Genomic DNA, 17070 nt, shown 5'->3' on the forward strand with positions numbered 1-17070 from the left:
CCATTGTTTAATTCCAACTTCTTAACCAAATATCTATAGCAAATGAATTGTAGCCATAATGTCACAAAGTCCGTGAGTATAAGCTTATACCAGTGTTCTGTGTACACAATAACTTTGTTCATTCATTTTGTAATATAAAAGTGTAATCTAATCCCCCAATATAAAATTATCATTAGTCTACCAGGTAAATATGTTCTGCTTCATGGTCTTTATGCTGCCTCTTGAGGGACTAGGTTTTATCTGATGCAAGGAGATTTGCCAGCCTACTTAATTCTAATTGTCAATGCATTTGTAAATCTTACAGATTTTACTAGGGGAGAGATCATTTATAACTATATGTATACTCATATCTCTGTTTGCAGGGCTCTAAATCACATTTAATATGCCTTTCAAATTTGAAAATCCTTATCATAATTTTGTTGATAATTTGCTTTCAAGAACATCTACTACCCATATTTGTTTGTTTTCTTCTTTAGATATACGTTTTCCACATTGTAGATACTCCCATTCTGTGGGACTGTGTAAAAAAGTTGTTAAAAAGTGTCTTTTGGGGGCACCTGGGTGGCTCAGTCGGTTAAGCGTCTGCCTTCAGCTCAGGTTATGATCTCAGTCTGCTTCTCCTTCTGCCCCTCTGCCTGCTTGTGCTCTCTCTCTCTCTTCTCTCTTTCTCTCAAATGGATGAATAAAAATCTTAAAAAAGAAAAGTCCTGTCTGTTAAAAAAAAAAAAAAAGTGTCTTTTGGGGGCCTTTTCTTTCAGATTTCACAGTCCATTGGTAGTGAAATGCAGTTATTTAGTTTGATACATACTGGGAACCACCAGAGATTTTATGTATATTTTGTACTTTGGCATTATCAGATTTGTAGTAGTCAATATTCCCATAGTTTATTTTTGTCCTTCAAATGAGAACTCACAGCTGGTGTTGTAATGTGCTTAATTTCTCTACAGAGCATAACCATTTAAAATTCTGTTTTTATCCACAGGGCTTCAAGAGACCATTTAGCAGTTTCTCCCATTCCTAAATAAAATAACACACACATAGTCTGAACTGAGAATATAGTTACAAATGATGCCTCAAACATCCTATAATGGATGTGGTCGTGGTTTTGCCTTGCTCAGACTTACCTGCAGTCTGGTGAGGCTGAGACTCACTGTTTCGGTTCTCCTAGGCATCTCCTTTCCTTCCTAGTCAAATCTCAGTCCTCCTTACTAACATGAGTGCTGTCACACCTGATAGAATCACACTGTCCTTTACGAGAAGGTAGAAACTCAAAACGTGACTTGTGAGAGGGTAAGGAGTTCACATACCATCTTGACCCTAAAATGGGGAAGCGTGACTTGCAAGTATAGTGACTTGTTTTGGTGGCCCTTTTGCTCTAGATAGGAAAATATTCTTTTGGTTTCTTCTTAGTTATTTTTAATCTCCGTTGATTTTTTTTTTTACTTCTATGTATTTTTTCCTAATGTATTTGTCAGACTCCACCTCCTCTCGCCTTTTTATACTCCTACTCATGGTGACAACAAAAGGGCAGCTAAGTCATATTCTTTAGGCAAAAACATAAAAGTAGAACAAATATACCATTCCATGCCTCTTTGTTTTTGGTTTCTGTTTGTGAAAATGTAGGTTATTCTCTGCCATAATGGTTGGAAGGACATAATGACTCCTATAGGAGTCATGTACTCCCCACCCTGCCCTGAGGCAGAAGAAACATTAAACAACTTCATAAATAGGATTATGTATTCACTTTTTAAAGCTAAGGATTTATCCTTACAATTTCCTTCAGTGTTTATAAGTTTAGTGATTCCAAACATAGTATCATCTACTTTGATTCATCCATTCCCTACTAAGAATAATAGTAGTTGTTAAAGGTATGTGATCAATAATGGGTAGAGGGTTTCTCTTATAGTTCATATATATATTTTTTCTTTTTTTATAAACTACTCTTATATCTACCTCTACAAGTATTATATTATTGTGATATGTTCATGAATTATTTTGAATTTTGGGTTGGATTTCTATTTTAAAAGCTTCTTTTTTTTCATCACTTTCTCCACTGTTATTAACACTTATGCAAATTCATGTGTTATTCATGAGCAGATTTGCTGATATTCTTCAAGATTCATATTTTTGCTTCAGATGTATTTATATTCTTTTTTAAGTCTCTAATACATAGTCTTGCATATACAGACATAATGAATAGCAAAGAGGAATTGAGCAGTTTCAAATGTGGTTTTAAAATGTTAATAATAGATGGTAGCTTCTTTTTGGGGAAGATGTTTTCCTGCTGTGAGTGGAAGATGAGGGCTCAAAAGAAAATGGCAAAAGAAACTCAGAATAGCTACTGCCTGGCGTCTGATAAACAATGGATATTAATAGATTGATTACTAATCTCCTTTGAGAGCATAGTCTAAGTTTCTCCACATACTTGGTGGAACAAATTGAGATGGTTATAACTATTTTGCCAACATATTTTATTTTTATGAATCTGAAAGCAGAAACCCTAGACATTGGATGGTTGTGTTTATCTGGGATTTAGAGATTATCAAGAAGGAGTGTGGCAGATGGTCAAAGGGATGACATTCCAGGGTGCAAACTAGGAACATAATGACATATTGGATCATACATTTGTGGCTTGGCAGAAATGCAAGTGAGGCCAGGGGGATGTTTACAAACTTAAATGAACAGGAAGAACTGGAGTTTGAAAATTGATATTTGGGCAATTAGAGGCTAAAAGAAGGGGAAGCCAGGAAGCAGGAGAGAAGGAATGAAAGTTTAGTAGAGAGCATGAGGAGATAATACTGCTGAAGTGTTACAGGATATATAAATTCATTTTCTTTTTAATGTCTTAATACATGTCAACATAATAAGGAAACTGTAACAGAAGATAAGTTCCTGCTGAGTGTAGTTCAAATCATTATTTATCAAGTACCTATTATGTGAAAGGAGTTTTACGGAAAAGCAAAAGAGCATTGTTTCATGCATGGGCTCCGATCATAGTTAAATTATGATCTTATTGCTGCTGGAAGACCAGAAAATAAATGAAAACAATATGAAGTCATGCATATTTATCTGTCTGGTGAAATTAAGTTTTTATTTCCTAGCTTTCACTTCAGACAGATTAAAAAAAAAAAAAAGTTTAGTTCAATTCAAGATCCACATCTGGGGATCTCAAACACTTCTGCTATTCTGACGGATTTGGAAATATTATTTTAATAGCCTGTTGGCTATGCTTGAAGCATATCTTTATACCTGCATTATCAGACAAAGAATCCTATGAAATGGCAGGGAGTGTTTAGGTGTCTAATAATATAAGTGTTTTAAAGAACACATAGTTTTAATACTTACCAAACTATACTTACTAGAGAGTATTTAAAAAGCATCCCTATTTTAACTTAAATTATTTTACAGTTTATACAAGTAGCACAGAGATTAGAATCTTTCAAGGTCTCTCAAAATATTAAACAAAAAGGGGCGCCTGGGTGGCTCAGTTGGCTAAGCATCTGACTCTTGATTTCAGCTCAGGTCATGATCTCAGGGTTGTGGGATCAATCCCCACATCAGGCTCCACATTCAGCATGGAGTCTGCTGGAGATTCTCTCTCCCTCTCCCTTTGCCCCTCCCCCTGCTCTCTCTCTAAATAAATAAATAAATAATCTTTTAAAAAAGGTTAAACAAAAATATAGGACACATAGTAGTAGTTTCAGAAAATTATGTCTGAATTCCAGAACTAATATGCAACTTGCATCGTGGTATCATATTCTGTGTCCTTCTGTCCCTGTAGATACAGAGAGGTTGCAAGTGTACCTCTCTATTCAATAATATATTTTACTGTAAAAATTTTTTATGAATTATCAATCTGTTATTTCCCTGGAGTTTGGGTGCTTGGGTGGCTCAGTCGTTAAGCGTCTGCCTTCAGCTCAGGTCTTGATCCTGGGGTTCTGGGATCGAGTCCTGCATCGGGCTCCCTGCTCCGCGGGAAGCCTGCTTCTCCCTCTCTCACTTCCCCTGCTTGTGTCCCCTCTCTCGCTGTATCTCTCTCTGTCAAATAAAAAAAAAAAATCCCTGGAGTTCTTAGAGCTCCAAAATGAATTTTATTCTTATGATTGCTTTTCAAAGGACTCCAAATCTCACTTCTTTCACTATTTTTAAAGTGTCTACATGAGTCAGAACTTACATATGCACAGCAGTCTCCCTACCTCCTCCTGTATGTGCCCATATCCTCTTAAGAAAAAGAAATAGAATATATATCAAAATAAAGAATGCTCTGTCACCTGTTTTGAAAGATTAAACCACATTCAAGGCTATTTCCAAATTACACTGAAAATATAGTTGCTGGGAATATCAAGAATATACGGACTATATTCAGAAAGACATGAATTACTAAGAGAGTTTCCCAATTTTTCTGGCCATTTTCTGAGACCCTTTGGTCACCTGAATCCATATGGGATATGTAGAATTTTCACACTATTGCTTCAAAGACTCTTCATATGAAATATTTTTCTAACTTTTTTCTCATCCCAAAGTCTTCTAAAATACCCATTGGGGTAAAATAGCACTTTTAAGCTAGTAGACTCAAAAGTATGCACAGTATTCCAGTGCAGTCTTCTCAATTAAGAGATGCATAGATATCCCATACATTTATTGAATGATTCCAAGACTGTTTTAGTTTTTTTTTTGACCTCCCTATGGCCTTATTTCTGCTTTCAGAGATATATATTGCAAAATAATCACTGTTACTCAAGATCTCTCCTATATGATATTTTTACCATCTAATATGTATCTTTGTTTCACATTGTTTTAGTTTAAGGTCTTTGTGCTAGCTTTTCAATATCTTTTTCAATACTAACCAAATATATTTGCTTGGCTTCCAAGAGTTCTATGACCTTCTGTCTTCATCCAAACTATTGAGAATTAGAATTAAGAACCAAACTTGGGTGTGTTATTAGAGACTGTCCTTTATTTGGCATTGATAATTAGCACTTTTCATTCACAGATGTTCCATCCTACTTGCCCTTTATTCAGCTCATATTAATTTTTTATCAACTTCGAAGTCAAGATTTTCTATAATACTTGGTTTATACTGCTTTAATTATACTTCAAGTTTAGAGATTTGTTGTTGCTTTTGACACCTAATTTTGCAGTTTAAACAAGACAAATTTTGTTCTCTGCACATAAGATAAAAGTAAATAAGATACATATGTATATGTATGCATATATATCTTCCTACCTCTTTCATTTTAGTTCAAAGTTTTCCTGTTCAAGTTCAATGAGCCTTCAGTCAAGTACATTTTTGCAGTTCTGGTTAGATACACAATATCCCTTTTCAGGAGCTCATTATTCTGCTCTGCTAAGTCTTTCTAGGGAGGAAGCTCTTTGCTTCCTGAATCCTCTTTTCTTTTCAGAAGTCAAAACTTCAGCTGGAAAAAAAAAAAAGAATATTTTTATGTTGCTGTGTCTAAGAGCTTTCTATTTAAGAACCTAAGGTGTACTAGAAACGTTTTCTGGCTTTCGCCTCATTTCTGATTATGTTTCTGATTGCATTTCCAATAATTATTCTGAAAGAGAGTATGCTTCCAGATTAAGAATGTAAAGTGAACATTAGGTCAGAGCTATGAAAGGGAGTCCACGCCTACCATTGCATGTTAGGTCATTCTACATTATTAATCATGTTTATTGAAATCAAGGACCAGTGCCTTACATCTCTTCTTCAGAGGCCAGCAGTGAGATTCTCAAACATGTTTGCGTCTGTGAACACTTAGTTCATATCTTTGCCTTAGACGAGAGAGTTGTACATATAGGTAAGTCTATATAAATCATGGTGCAACATCCTACAGCCAAGAGATGTGCTTCCTCAAAGCTTAGGTTTCTGGGAGAGTGCTTGTGACTGTTTTAGTTATACAACACACATGATGTAATTTCTGCTTTTTGCTTTCTCTATTCTCAACTTGCTTCAGAATAGACAATTGATACATTATTTTTTTCCTTTTCTACTGGGTAAGAAACCTTTTGTAATTTCTCATTAGGTTATTTATGCTCTATAACAAGCCTTCAATTATATGTATATGTGTACATATATAATCGTGTGTGTGTATATATGATTAGAAATACATATATATGATTCATGTGTTTTATTACCTGTATTACATTGAATATTTTAAAAATGTATTATTTTTCTATTGCATTAATTTGGCCCTGTAAAATCAAGAGAGCATAGCTGTAGGTTATTGTATCATGACTATCTTAAACATACTCATAATGTAACAGAATTCTAATTTTCAGGAAAAAAAAAGTCATGAGATGAAAGAATTTATAAATGTAATTGTTTAATGATTCACTTACTTTTTAGTGAAAAATATTTAACTCATAGGTGTAGTTGCAGGTTAGGTTCTCTGGAAGCCAACTCTGAACTGGGGTTTAGAGGGCAGGTTGTTAACAGGAGTGTGTCCTTGAGATCAACATCTGTGGGGCAGTGGGAGGAAGAAGCAGAGTGAAAAATTGAGCTGTTATGCAAATTTAATGCCTCACAGCTGACCCAAGAGTAACATTCTGGAACTAAACATGTCGTTCACTATGTCTACATTCAGTAGAAATGGCTCCACCTTTATATCATTGGAGCAATGAGTCATTGACAATGTGCTGCTCCAGAAGGATGCAACAAAGGGCCAGGTGATAATCTACAGCTAGGGTAGCTAGTTATTCCATGCGGGGAATCTGCACAGCTCCTCTAAGTGTACATACCAGAAGGGACTTTTGGCCAACAGACTTGCTGGAATGAGGAATAACAATACTAAGATAACCTTATATTATGTGCATTTGAGAACTTCAGTATAATTAGAGATGAATGGGTAAAAAGGCAGTCTGACATTGTGGTTTTGAGCAGGATTCTAGAATGTATTGAGGTTGTATCCTAATTATTCACTAGCTCTATGACTTTGGGCAATTTATCCTCTGGGTCCCAGGTTACTTATTTTTTTTAAATTATTATTTATAGTAAAAATGATTTTTCCTAAAAAATTAGAAATTTAATATCTTCTCCCTTATAAGGTTGTGTGGATAGATCAAAATCTATAATCCACAGATTGACCATGCAGGCATTTAATGTAATATATAGCATTTTAAAAGTACATAAAAAATAGAATTAACTATTCTATCTTGTTAGCACAAGATCAAATTAGATTAATTAATTAACTAGATTAATTCATCATTAACTTTCTATGGTACACCTACTATAACAAGAATGCTTCAAATCACAATTAAGTCTGAAGAAGTTTATCAATTGATCTGGTCTCTTCGTAATTTATCATCTATACCAGTGGCCCTCTTTTTGCTATTATGTCCATGTCCAAAATGTTGACTGCTTCTTCACTCCTCTGTCTTCCACTCTTCCCCTTCTCTTTTAGTTTGGGCTCAATTGATTTTTCCAAGTCAGTATCTCAATTTAAGAACACTCTTTATGATCGCCCTTCATGTTCCTGTGTCCATTTCATAAACTAAAATTAAAAAAAAATCACACATCCCCATTTTATCCATTAAAGGAAATGTGAATCTTGAATGGCGGCTTTACTAAGTACATTTTGTTTTGCTTATGTCTGTCATAGATAACACAGCCAGCATTCTGACAAGGCGGAGGAGATTTAGTCGAACTATTCAGGATGTGTATTATCTCCCCATTATGATCTCTGATGGTGGAATCCCCTCTCTCAGCAGCAGCAGTACCCTCACCGTCAGGGTTTGTGCATGCGAGAGAGATGGGCGCGTGCGGACCTGCCATGCGGAAGCGTTCCTGTCCTCGGCTGGCTTGAGTACAGGGGCCTTAATCGCTATTCTGCTCTGTGTTGTCATTCTCCTAGGTAAGTCATCCTGCCTCCTAATGTTGTATGATGGCGATTCGGAATGTACCCTACGATGGCCAGCAGTGCCTTGGAAAAGAGAGAGAAAGACAGTCATTTTGACAGAACTTAAAAATTAGGAACACAAAATTTGGACCACAAAATATAGCTGTTTAGACTTCCTTTTAATTAGCTTTCTCAATACCATGGCTGATCTAGAAATAATTTGATTCACAATTGATGAAAGAGTTGAAATACCAGAAGGAAGGATAGATTATGAGAGAAATCCTTTGGGGAAGGGTCCATTTTAAAAAGAATTCATATTAAAAATTCTAAATACCATATTAAAAGGGCTCTTATAAGTTATTTCAAAGAACATAGTGCTATCATTCTAAAATGAATCTAAACACCAAGTGAGAAATAGATTTCTTGTAGAAATTTCTATTAGTTGAAAATATTATTTAATCATCAATGTTAGCTGAATCAAAAGTGCTCTTGGGTAAGATGGTGCAGATCCCCGGATGAAAATTTTTTATCAATTTTATCAAAATTTTAACAAAATGTTTACTGGAAGTCGCTGAGATTCCTTTTGAAAACTACAACATTGATAATTTCATGTCAGTGAACAAATATCTAATGTTTATGACATGGTGTCTTTTTCTTGGAACAAGTTTCCAAGGGCAAGGGCTAAAAATAAAGTAGCTGAAATTAAAAAAAAAAAAAGTGATCTTGGGTAAATTAGATATTGTCTGAGTTAGCACAAGATCAAAGATGACTTTTCATCTCTTGCTGAATGTGGGCCCTGATCCTCACTGAGCTGGGGGCACGAGAGGTGTGCTTTATTAAGGTCCCTACAGCAGGAAAATCTAAAGAGAGAGATAATAAACAAGGCTGAGCTGTGATGAGTTCCAGCGTGGTCACTGCATCAAGAAGGATGCCATGACAGGACAAAGTGAAGGGAAAGTCAGAGAAGAAGGAGGAATAAGAGTAAAGTATGATGTGATCAAAGTCAAAGGAAAAAAAGTCTATCAAAGAGGACAGAGCATTCAACAGTGTCAAAAGCTGCTCTGAGGTTAAATAAATTGTTATCTAAATGTATCAGGGGCACCTGGGTGGCTCAGTCAATTAAGCTTCTGCCTTCAGCTCAGGTCATGATCCCAGGAACAAGCCCCCCCGTTGGGCTCCCTGCTCAGCTGGGAGTCTGCTGATCCCTTGCTCTTTGCCTCTCCTCCGTCCCCTGCTCGTGCACTCTCTCTCTCTCAAATAAATAAGTAAAAAATCTTAAAAAATTAAAAAAAAAATAAATGTACCCATTGCACTTAGCAAGAGGAGCATGGAGGTTCAGTGCCCCACCACTGGAAGTATTTCACGGTGGTATAGTCTTACAGTAGATTCAAGGTGAAGAAAGCTAGGAAAATTAGGCTTTCTGAATTTTATTTCCTTATGTGTTAATTGGTTACAACTGTTATTTGCTTTAGACAGTTACGTATTACCTTTTATGTGTTTGATTAATTAAATTAAATTAATTTTATTTATTAAATTAAAATTAAATTAGAATTAAAACAGAAACTCACAAACAAAACAAAAACGGAAAATAAAATAAAGCAAGAACAAATATTGATCCCTCCAGAGTTCCTAACCTAAACCACAAAGAATAGAACCCAGTGACTTTAGTGTAAGTTCTTCCATCCAAAGTACTGATTCTGAAAGATAGTTCATTCAGAGTAGTCACTTATCTTTGCCTTTTATTTTCATCTATCACTATCAAACCATTTTTATATACTAAAGACTTAAAAACTTAATTGAAAAATGTTAATATACAGGTACATTTAAGGTATATTATGTAAAATAACATTATTTCATGAAATAATACTTCCCTTTAATAGATTTTATAAAAATGTTGTTTCTCCTTTGGGGTAAACAAGAGAGCATTCTAAATTTTATGCTCTCCCATAGGACTAAAGAAACAGAGGTGCTATTTAATATGTTTACTCCTTCAATTTTTTTTGAAACTCAAAGTGGTTTCTACAGTTTTGTGCAAAGGTTGCAGAATCATTTCATAAGTTTGGGCTTAAACAATCATTATTTATGATGTAATTTTTATTTTTGATGACATTTGTAAGGGTTTTTATTGTTATTCAGAAGATACCTAGCCAACAGACTCAGAATGTAGTCATTTGTAATTTTAAAATAATGTTTGTTAACGTGCAAGCTCATAATTTTCAAGGAAAATATCAGCAACACCAGAGGTAGCAAACTTTATTTTGTGATTCTGAAATAACATTAAAAACTAACAGCTAAACAAATTGTGAAATTAATACTTTAATATTGAAAAATGTTCTGATTATCAGCTGTGTGTGAAAATGACTTGTATAAACCCAGCCCTAGTTTTGCTACTAATTAACTGTATGATCTCAGGCGACCTGTTCAGTCTCTTATTTCTATTTACAAATCTATAAAAATAAAGTATCAACTAGTGAAGAACCTTAGAGTCATCTATAAAATGTTGTGGTGCTTATTTATGTTTTCTTATAGACTCCATCTATGTGTATATTGATTATCTGAAATTGGTGCCTGAAAACCAGTGGGCCTTACTTTGAATGGTACATGTGCACATTGTGAGTCAGGTTATGATTTGTCAGGATTACCTTTTTAAGATCCTTTTCTGATGGGATGAATGGGAGAGAATTTAGGGTGAGCCTTCACGATGCAATCAGAATTTGGTGCTAGAGGAGGGATAACTGGAGTTCTCTTTCCCTTCCAGGGATCTGACATTTCTTTCCCAAACTCATCCCATCCCTTGTGAGATGGTCCAGAGCAGTTGTCAGAGCAAGCCTAAATCACACTTAGTGCAATAAACCATTGAGTCAGGCTCTGAATCAGGCCTCTGTCACCTGCCCTTCAGTCCACACATCACATATAAGAAGGTGACTTAGATGAGTCCATCACCATCTTAAAACAGAAACTCACAAACAAAACAAAAACGGAAAATAAAATAAAGCAAGAACAAATATTGATCCCTCCAGAGTTCCTAACCTAAACCACAAAGAATAGAACCCAGTGACTTTAGTGTAAGCAAAACTATATTGTTCCTACTCTTGGATATAAATTTCCTAATCAATGAGGATCAGGGTAGATTTGATATGAGGGGAGTGAGGGACTAGGATCAAAGGTAGAATCGGCGAGGAGAGAAGTGCCAACCTGCTTGCCAGCTGAGCTATCTCACGTGACTCTGTGGGTTCCCCCTGGTTTGAAAAAGTAAGTTTCAGTGAGAAACACCATTAACTGGTATGACCAATAGCAGGACAGGAGCTAATAAAAGTAATCTCCCCGACTTGGGCCACCTCATTTCTGCCAAACTTAGTATCAACATATGATGGTATGAAAAAGAATGAAGTTATATTTATGGATAAAAAAAAATATCTGCTAAGGAAAGTATTTTGGGGAAATATGTTGGGAGTCAGTGTATAATGTATTCAAATGCAGGCTGTCTGACAGTTCAAGTTACAAAAACTCAAAACCCTTTAGAACTCCAAGCACTTTGGAATCATGGATAAATAAATTAATATATGAATGAGTAGAATGATATGAGAAAGGAAATATAAAAATGTTTCCCCAAATTGGAATTCTTTCATGAATAAAACTCAATAAATTCATTTTGTTTCTTAAATAAAAAGAATAAAATGGATTTAAAATCCTAACCAAACTCAGAGAAGAAAAAGAAATATACTAACCAAGGATACAATAGTCATTAGAATAAAATCCTCCCCAAATACTACAGTTTAATATTTCAACCCAGATTATATAAAATTTCAAAATACTGAAAATCTTATATAATTTTGAACAAAGGGATAAGCACTGTATCTCATTTATTTTACAATGCCATGGCTCTGTCAAATTATCTCTTCCCAGATGACCCACTTTAAGAAGAGGTACCTTGTTTCACATGTATGGGTTGATAGCCTGTGGAGGGAGGGGAGTCATGTGAATATACTCATTTGACTGCCATTTTTAAAAAGAGTTTAACTCTCAAAGCTATGTGTGTAATTGTTATCTTCATTCTCTAAAATATATTGGGTTTGGGGATTTTTTTTTTACAAACATTTAGTTTGGCTTTCGAATGTTAAAATTATTATCAAGCAAAATTAGGTGTTTGGTATTATTAATGACCATAAGCTGACTTAAAACTATATTTAAACATTATTTTCCTAGTGAGGTTATGCCGCATCATCACTTTAACAGAGATTATTCTTGTGTTAGTCCACAGAGTATCTACTGTGTACCATTTGCTCCAGAAACATCTACTGAACAAACATGAATATAAAGCAATTCACTGGAAAAACACCTTATTATCTGTGTTTCCACATTCTTCTCTGAGTTTCTTTAAAGTTACCTTTGACTAGAGGGACCACATGTCCATATTTGCCCTGATGTCCTGGAGTAATTGTAAATTAAATCCCCTTTCACTCTCAAAAATGTCCCAGATTATATGGTTAATCATATGTTGGTATATTAAATAGATATGGAATAAATCTAGAAATCATTGGTCACTGGCAAATGACTGTCCATGCCTAGGAAAGAGATAGATGTAAAACCTCAAAGTTCAAACTTAATTAATATCTATATTTTGAATCAAAATATATCAGGAATATTTTTTAATTTGGGAGAATAAGTAAATATGAGCTATCATCACAATAATCCCAGCTTTATCCCCTGTATTTCATTAGGCAAATATGGCACTGATATTGTGGAAGGATACAAATTACCTCCATACTTTAATAATAATATTGATCACATTCTCCCTGCTATGCATGCACATAAACTCCCTTGAAATCAACAATCAACCATTTTAACATAAAGAAAAATAACTTCGTTTATTGACAAAAGTAAGATATTTTACTATAAAAAAGTCTGTAGAAATAGATGTTTTAATTTAGAACAACTTCCTTACTTAATCATAAAGAGGAGCAAAAATATATAATGGATGATAAATCTAAACCTCTGAATGGAATGAAATGAGTTACTTGGGGATGCTGTTTGGGGTTTTGAATTAGAATGCCCTAAGCTGGTTTTACACTGAAATAAATAGTAAGGTATTGGGGCAGCTTGGTGGCTCAGTAGGTTAAGGGCCTGCTCTTGATTTCTGCTCAGGGTCCTGGGATCAAACCCTCTGTCAAGCTCTGTGCTCAGCAGAGAGTCTGCTTGGGATTCTCTTTTCCTCCCCTTTGCCCCTCCCCCAATCACTCTCTCTCTCTCTCTCTCTCTCTCAAAATAAATGAGTAAATCTTTAAAAAGAATAGTAAAGTATTAGATGCATATTTGCTACATTCAGCAAAAGTCTTTTTTTTTCTTTCTAAAAATAAGGTGCTATATTAGATAATGTCTTTGAAGTATAAGTAGCATATTTGAGAAACTATTTTTATATAGCATAATATTCAGGGGTGCCTGGCTGGCTCAGTCAGTAGAGCATGTGATTCTTGATCTCGCAGTTTCACGTGGGAGCCCCATGTTGGGTATAGAGATTACTTAAAAATAAAAATCTTGGGCGCCTGGGTGGCTCAGATGGTTAAGCGTCTGCCTTCAGCTCAGGTCATGATCCCAGGGTCCTGGGATCGAGTCCCACATCGGGCTCCTGGATCAGCAGAGAGTCTGCTTCTCCCTCTCTCTCTGCCTCTCCCACTGCTCATGCTCTCTCTCTCTCTGTATCTCTGTGTCTCAAATGAATAAATAAAATCTTTTAAAAAAAAATCTTGGATAGATAGATAGATAGATAAATAAATAAATAAATAAATAGCATAACATTGGTGAAGCAGGGCAACATATGGCATCTGCATTTCATTTTCAGGTTTCTATAATCACTCCAGACACAGTGACTCACTGTTTCCCCATGTCTGCCATAATCTCTCTCATTCAATTCTGCCATTACTGAGTCCTTTTTTCCCATACTTTTCAAGATGATTTTCTAGCCCTTTCTATAGATGTTTTGTCTTTTTGTTTGTTTGTTTCTTCATTCCCATAGGTGCTCACTTGCCCTTTCTCTGCAAAATTAGACTCTCCAGTACATTGTGACCATCTCTTTCCATGTGTAGTAAACTCTCTGATAATTGTCCTTTGTATTTCTGGCTTGAAAATCTCCTTTTCCTCTTTCTATTGTTGTCTTCAAAGTACATATACACTGTTTTATCTAGTTTAAAAATAGGCAAGGCTCATTTATTATATCATTATGGATATGCATAAAATGGGTTAAATTATAAAGAGAAACAAGGAAACGATAACAATATAGTAAGAGAAGGTACTTTTTAGAGGTATGAGGTAAAAGGTCAATTTCTAGGGTACCAGCTATGTTCTTTATCAGAGAATAGCTAACCTGGTGTTTGTTTGCTTTACAAGTATTTGTTAAAGATACATATCAGCAAGGTTGCCAGATAAAATACAGTATATAGAAATAGATAAAATACAATATAGAAATGTGAATTTCACGGGGCGCCTGAGTGGCTCAGTTGGTTAAGCGACTGCCTTTGGCTCAGGTCATGATCCTGGAGTCCCTGGATCGAGTCCCGCATCGGGCTCCCTGCTCGACAGGGAGTCTGCTTCTCCCTCTGACCCTCCCCCCTCTCATGTGCTCTCTCTCTCTCTCTCTCATTCTCTCTCTGTCAAATAAATAAATAAAATCTTAAAAAAAAAAGATTAAAAAAAACTTTAAAAAAAAAAAAAGAAATGTGAATTTCAGGTAAAAATATATGTCTGTGGGTGTATAGTTGTATGTGTGTGCATATAGCAAAAGTATGTCACATGCTATATATATATAAACTGTTTCTATATATGTATATTTATGTTATGCATATATATATCTATACACATATATGTACACATATATACATGCCTTTCGAATGTACTTCTTTGATTACTATATTGTAAAGAATGTTTAAAATAACAATACACTAAAAATTGCTATCATAAAACCTAGATTATCAGCTGGCCAAGAACATTCTGTAGAGCTGAAGTAAAGAATATTGGGCTTAATAGCACAAAGTACAAGTGAGGTAATTCTTTCTATTCAGTAATGGCTTAGTATCATCAAATAGAAAGATTTGAAAATACATGAGAAACAGCCAAAGCAAAGTGCCCAAGATCCATTTACATCATTTCATCTAATGTTTGTGACATTACTGGTAAGAACCCACATGCCCAACTCAGTTCCTTGTTCCATATTTTTTAAAAAACAAAATGGATTATGATAATGGAAGCTTCATCACCTTTGGTGTGAGAAGTCATAGATTACAGTCTAAGTTCTTCCATCTGCCATTTGTGTAATCTTAGAGTTGGATCTTAGTTATTTATGTAATTTCTCTGGAGCCTCAGTTTCCTTGAGGAAACCCATACTTTGCTGGGGGGATTAAATCAAGAAGTTATGTAAAAAACATTTGGTAACCTGAAAAATTCCTCTGAAACATAAGTTAGGTACAAATAAAATAACATCTTTTGTGCAGCTTGATAGATACATGCAATTATTAATGCCTGATAATAGTATTCTAAAAGATAATGGGCAAAAGAGATCAACCATGTAAAATATACCTGCTTTGGTTTCCTACAAAGCATCAAAAGTAAAGGGTTTAAGGTAGGGGCTCCTTCTTTCTATTTAACAGAAACTTAAAATATCCCTCCTTTAGTGCATCTGCCTAGAATCTATACACAGAACAACACTCAGCATTATTCCTCCAGGCAAAATTCCATATACTCTTCCATCATCTGTTTCCCTCAATGTGAAGACTGGATGATAGACCACAGTGAGCCAGGAATCCTGAATGCATAAGTGTGACAAATGAGAATATTATGTTTTTCTAGAGAAGATCAATGATTCCCAAGGCCTTATAGAGAGAATCATTTTTCACATTCCTTGAGATTTTAAAAAAATCTCCAACTGTTACCCAGAGAGTGCAGAGATCAAGATTGTGTTACAATGCAAGCCTAAATGGAATGTAGTTGCTGATGTCAAATCTCCAAGAACTTCCTTCCTTTTTGCTAACTCTCCATCCTCTTTCCATTTTTCTTCAGCAATTGTGGTACTTTTTATCACCTTGAGACGCAGCAAAAAAGAGCCCCTAATCATCTCTGAGGAGGACGTGCGGGAGAATGTGGTCACCTACGATGATGAGGGTGGCGGTGAGGAAGACACTGAGGCCTTTGACATCACAGCCTTGAGGAATCCATCTGCTGCTGAGGAGCTCAAGTATCGGAGAGATATCAGACCTGAAGTGAAACTCACCCCTAGACACCAGACATTGTCCACCCTGGAAAGCATAGATGTTCAGGAATTTATTAAGCAAAAACTGGCAGAAGCCGACCTAGACCCCAGTGTCCCCCCTTATGACTCTCTTCAGACTTATGCCTATGAAGGTCAGAGATCAGAGGCTGGGTCCATCAGCTCACTGGATTCAGCAACCACACAATCAGACCAGGATTATCACTACCTTGGAGACTGGGGACCCGAATTTAAAAAGTTAGCTGAACTCTATGGAGAAATAGAATCTGAAAGAACAACTTAGGGGGTTAATTCTTAAAACCTTCTAGAATTTGCTTCCTGAGCAAGTGGAGATATAACCTCAGCAATGGCAAGGAAGAAGAGTGGAGACAATACTTGGAACTGAGCAAGCTGTACACAGCTACTGTAGAAACAAGTGCCCTTTTCATGATTGAAACTGGGTTATTTAATCAGAAGACAGTCAAATTAAAAAAATACAGAGAAAAAGCTATTGTTCCTTGTGTATATTTTCAATTGCTCAATAAAGTCTGTGGTACTGTTTAATTAAGAATACCTGAATTAAGCCAAACGATGATATTTGTTTCAATATTTTGTGATTTCTTTTCAAAAAGCAAAACTAAACAGAAAGATTCAAAATCACTTATGACTAGGGGTGGTACACTACGTAATGAAACTTGTGCAGGTAATCGGGACCTCTTTTTCCACTTTTCTGTGTGGACTCTTGAGACCCACACTCTGTTATTGTGACAGATCTTATTAGCATCGTCTTGTGTTCAAATGACATGAGGTATATCCAGTATACCAGGTCATTCCATCATGGACTTGTATGTACCATTTTCCTTTGCCCTCCCCACTTCTTTTCTCCATACAAAATTGATGGAGCATGGGGATTTGCTGCTTGCACTTTAATGTATGCAACTTCTGTGCACCCATTGTGCACTGCTCTGAAGCACAGAGACCAAGTCTCTGTCCTGCCTG

General features: G+C 35.5%; 1 protein-coding gene across 2 annotated transcripts in view; it reads left to right on the plus strand.

Annotated features, from left to right (window-relative positions):
- Positions 1 to 16566, plus strand: part of CDH18 (cadherin 18) — a 306595-nt gene extending 290029 nt beyond the window's left edge. Inside the window, exons 10-11 of one of the 2 annotated variants that reach the window (XM_021702504.1) lie at positions 7599 to 7850; positions 15885 to 16566. In XM_021702504.1, coding sequence (XP_021558179.1) covers positions 7599 to 7850; positions 15885 to 16375 — 743 coding nt within the window. In that variant the 3' untranslated portion in view covers positions 16376 to 16566. The remainder of the gene's footprint in view (positions 1 to 7598; positions 7851 to 15884) is intronic. The other variant, XM_021702503.1, reaches the window with a different exon arrangement.
- The last annotated feature ends 504 nt before the right edge of the window (positions 16567 to 17070 follow it).

This window comes from Neomonachus schauinslandi, chromosome 7, assembly GCF_002201575.2.
Source record: "Neomonachus schauinslandi chromosome 7, ASM220157v2, whole genome shotgun sequence".
NCBI classification, from domain to species: domain Eukaryota; kingdom Metazoa; phylum Chordata; class Mammalia; order Carnivora; family Phocidae; genus Neomonachus; species Neomonachus schauinslandi.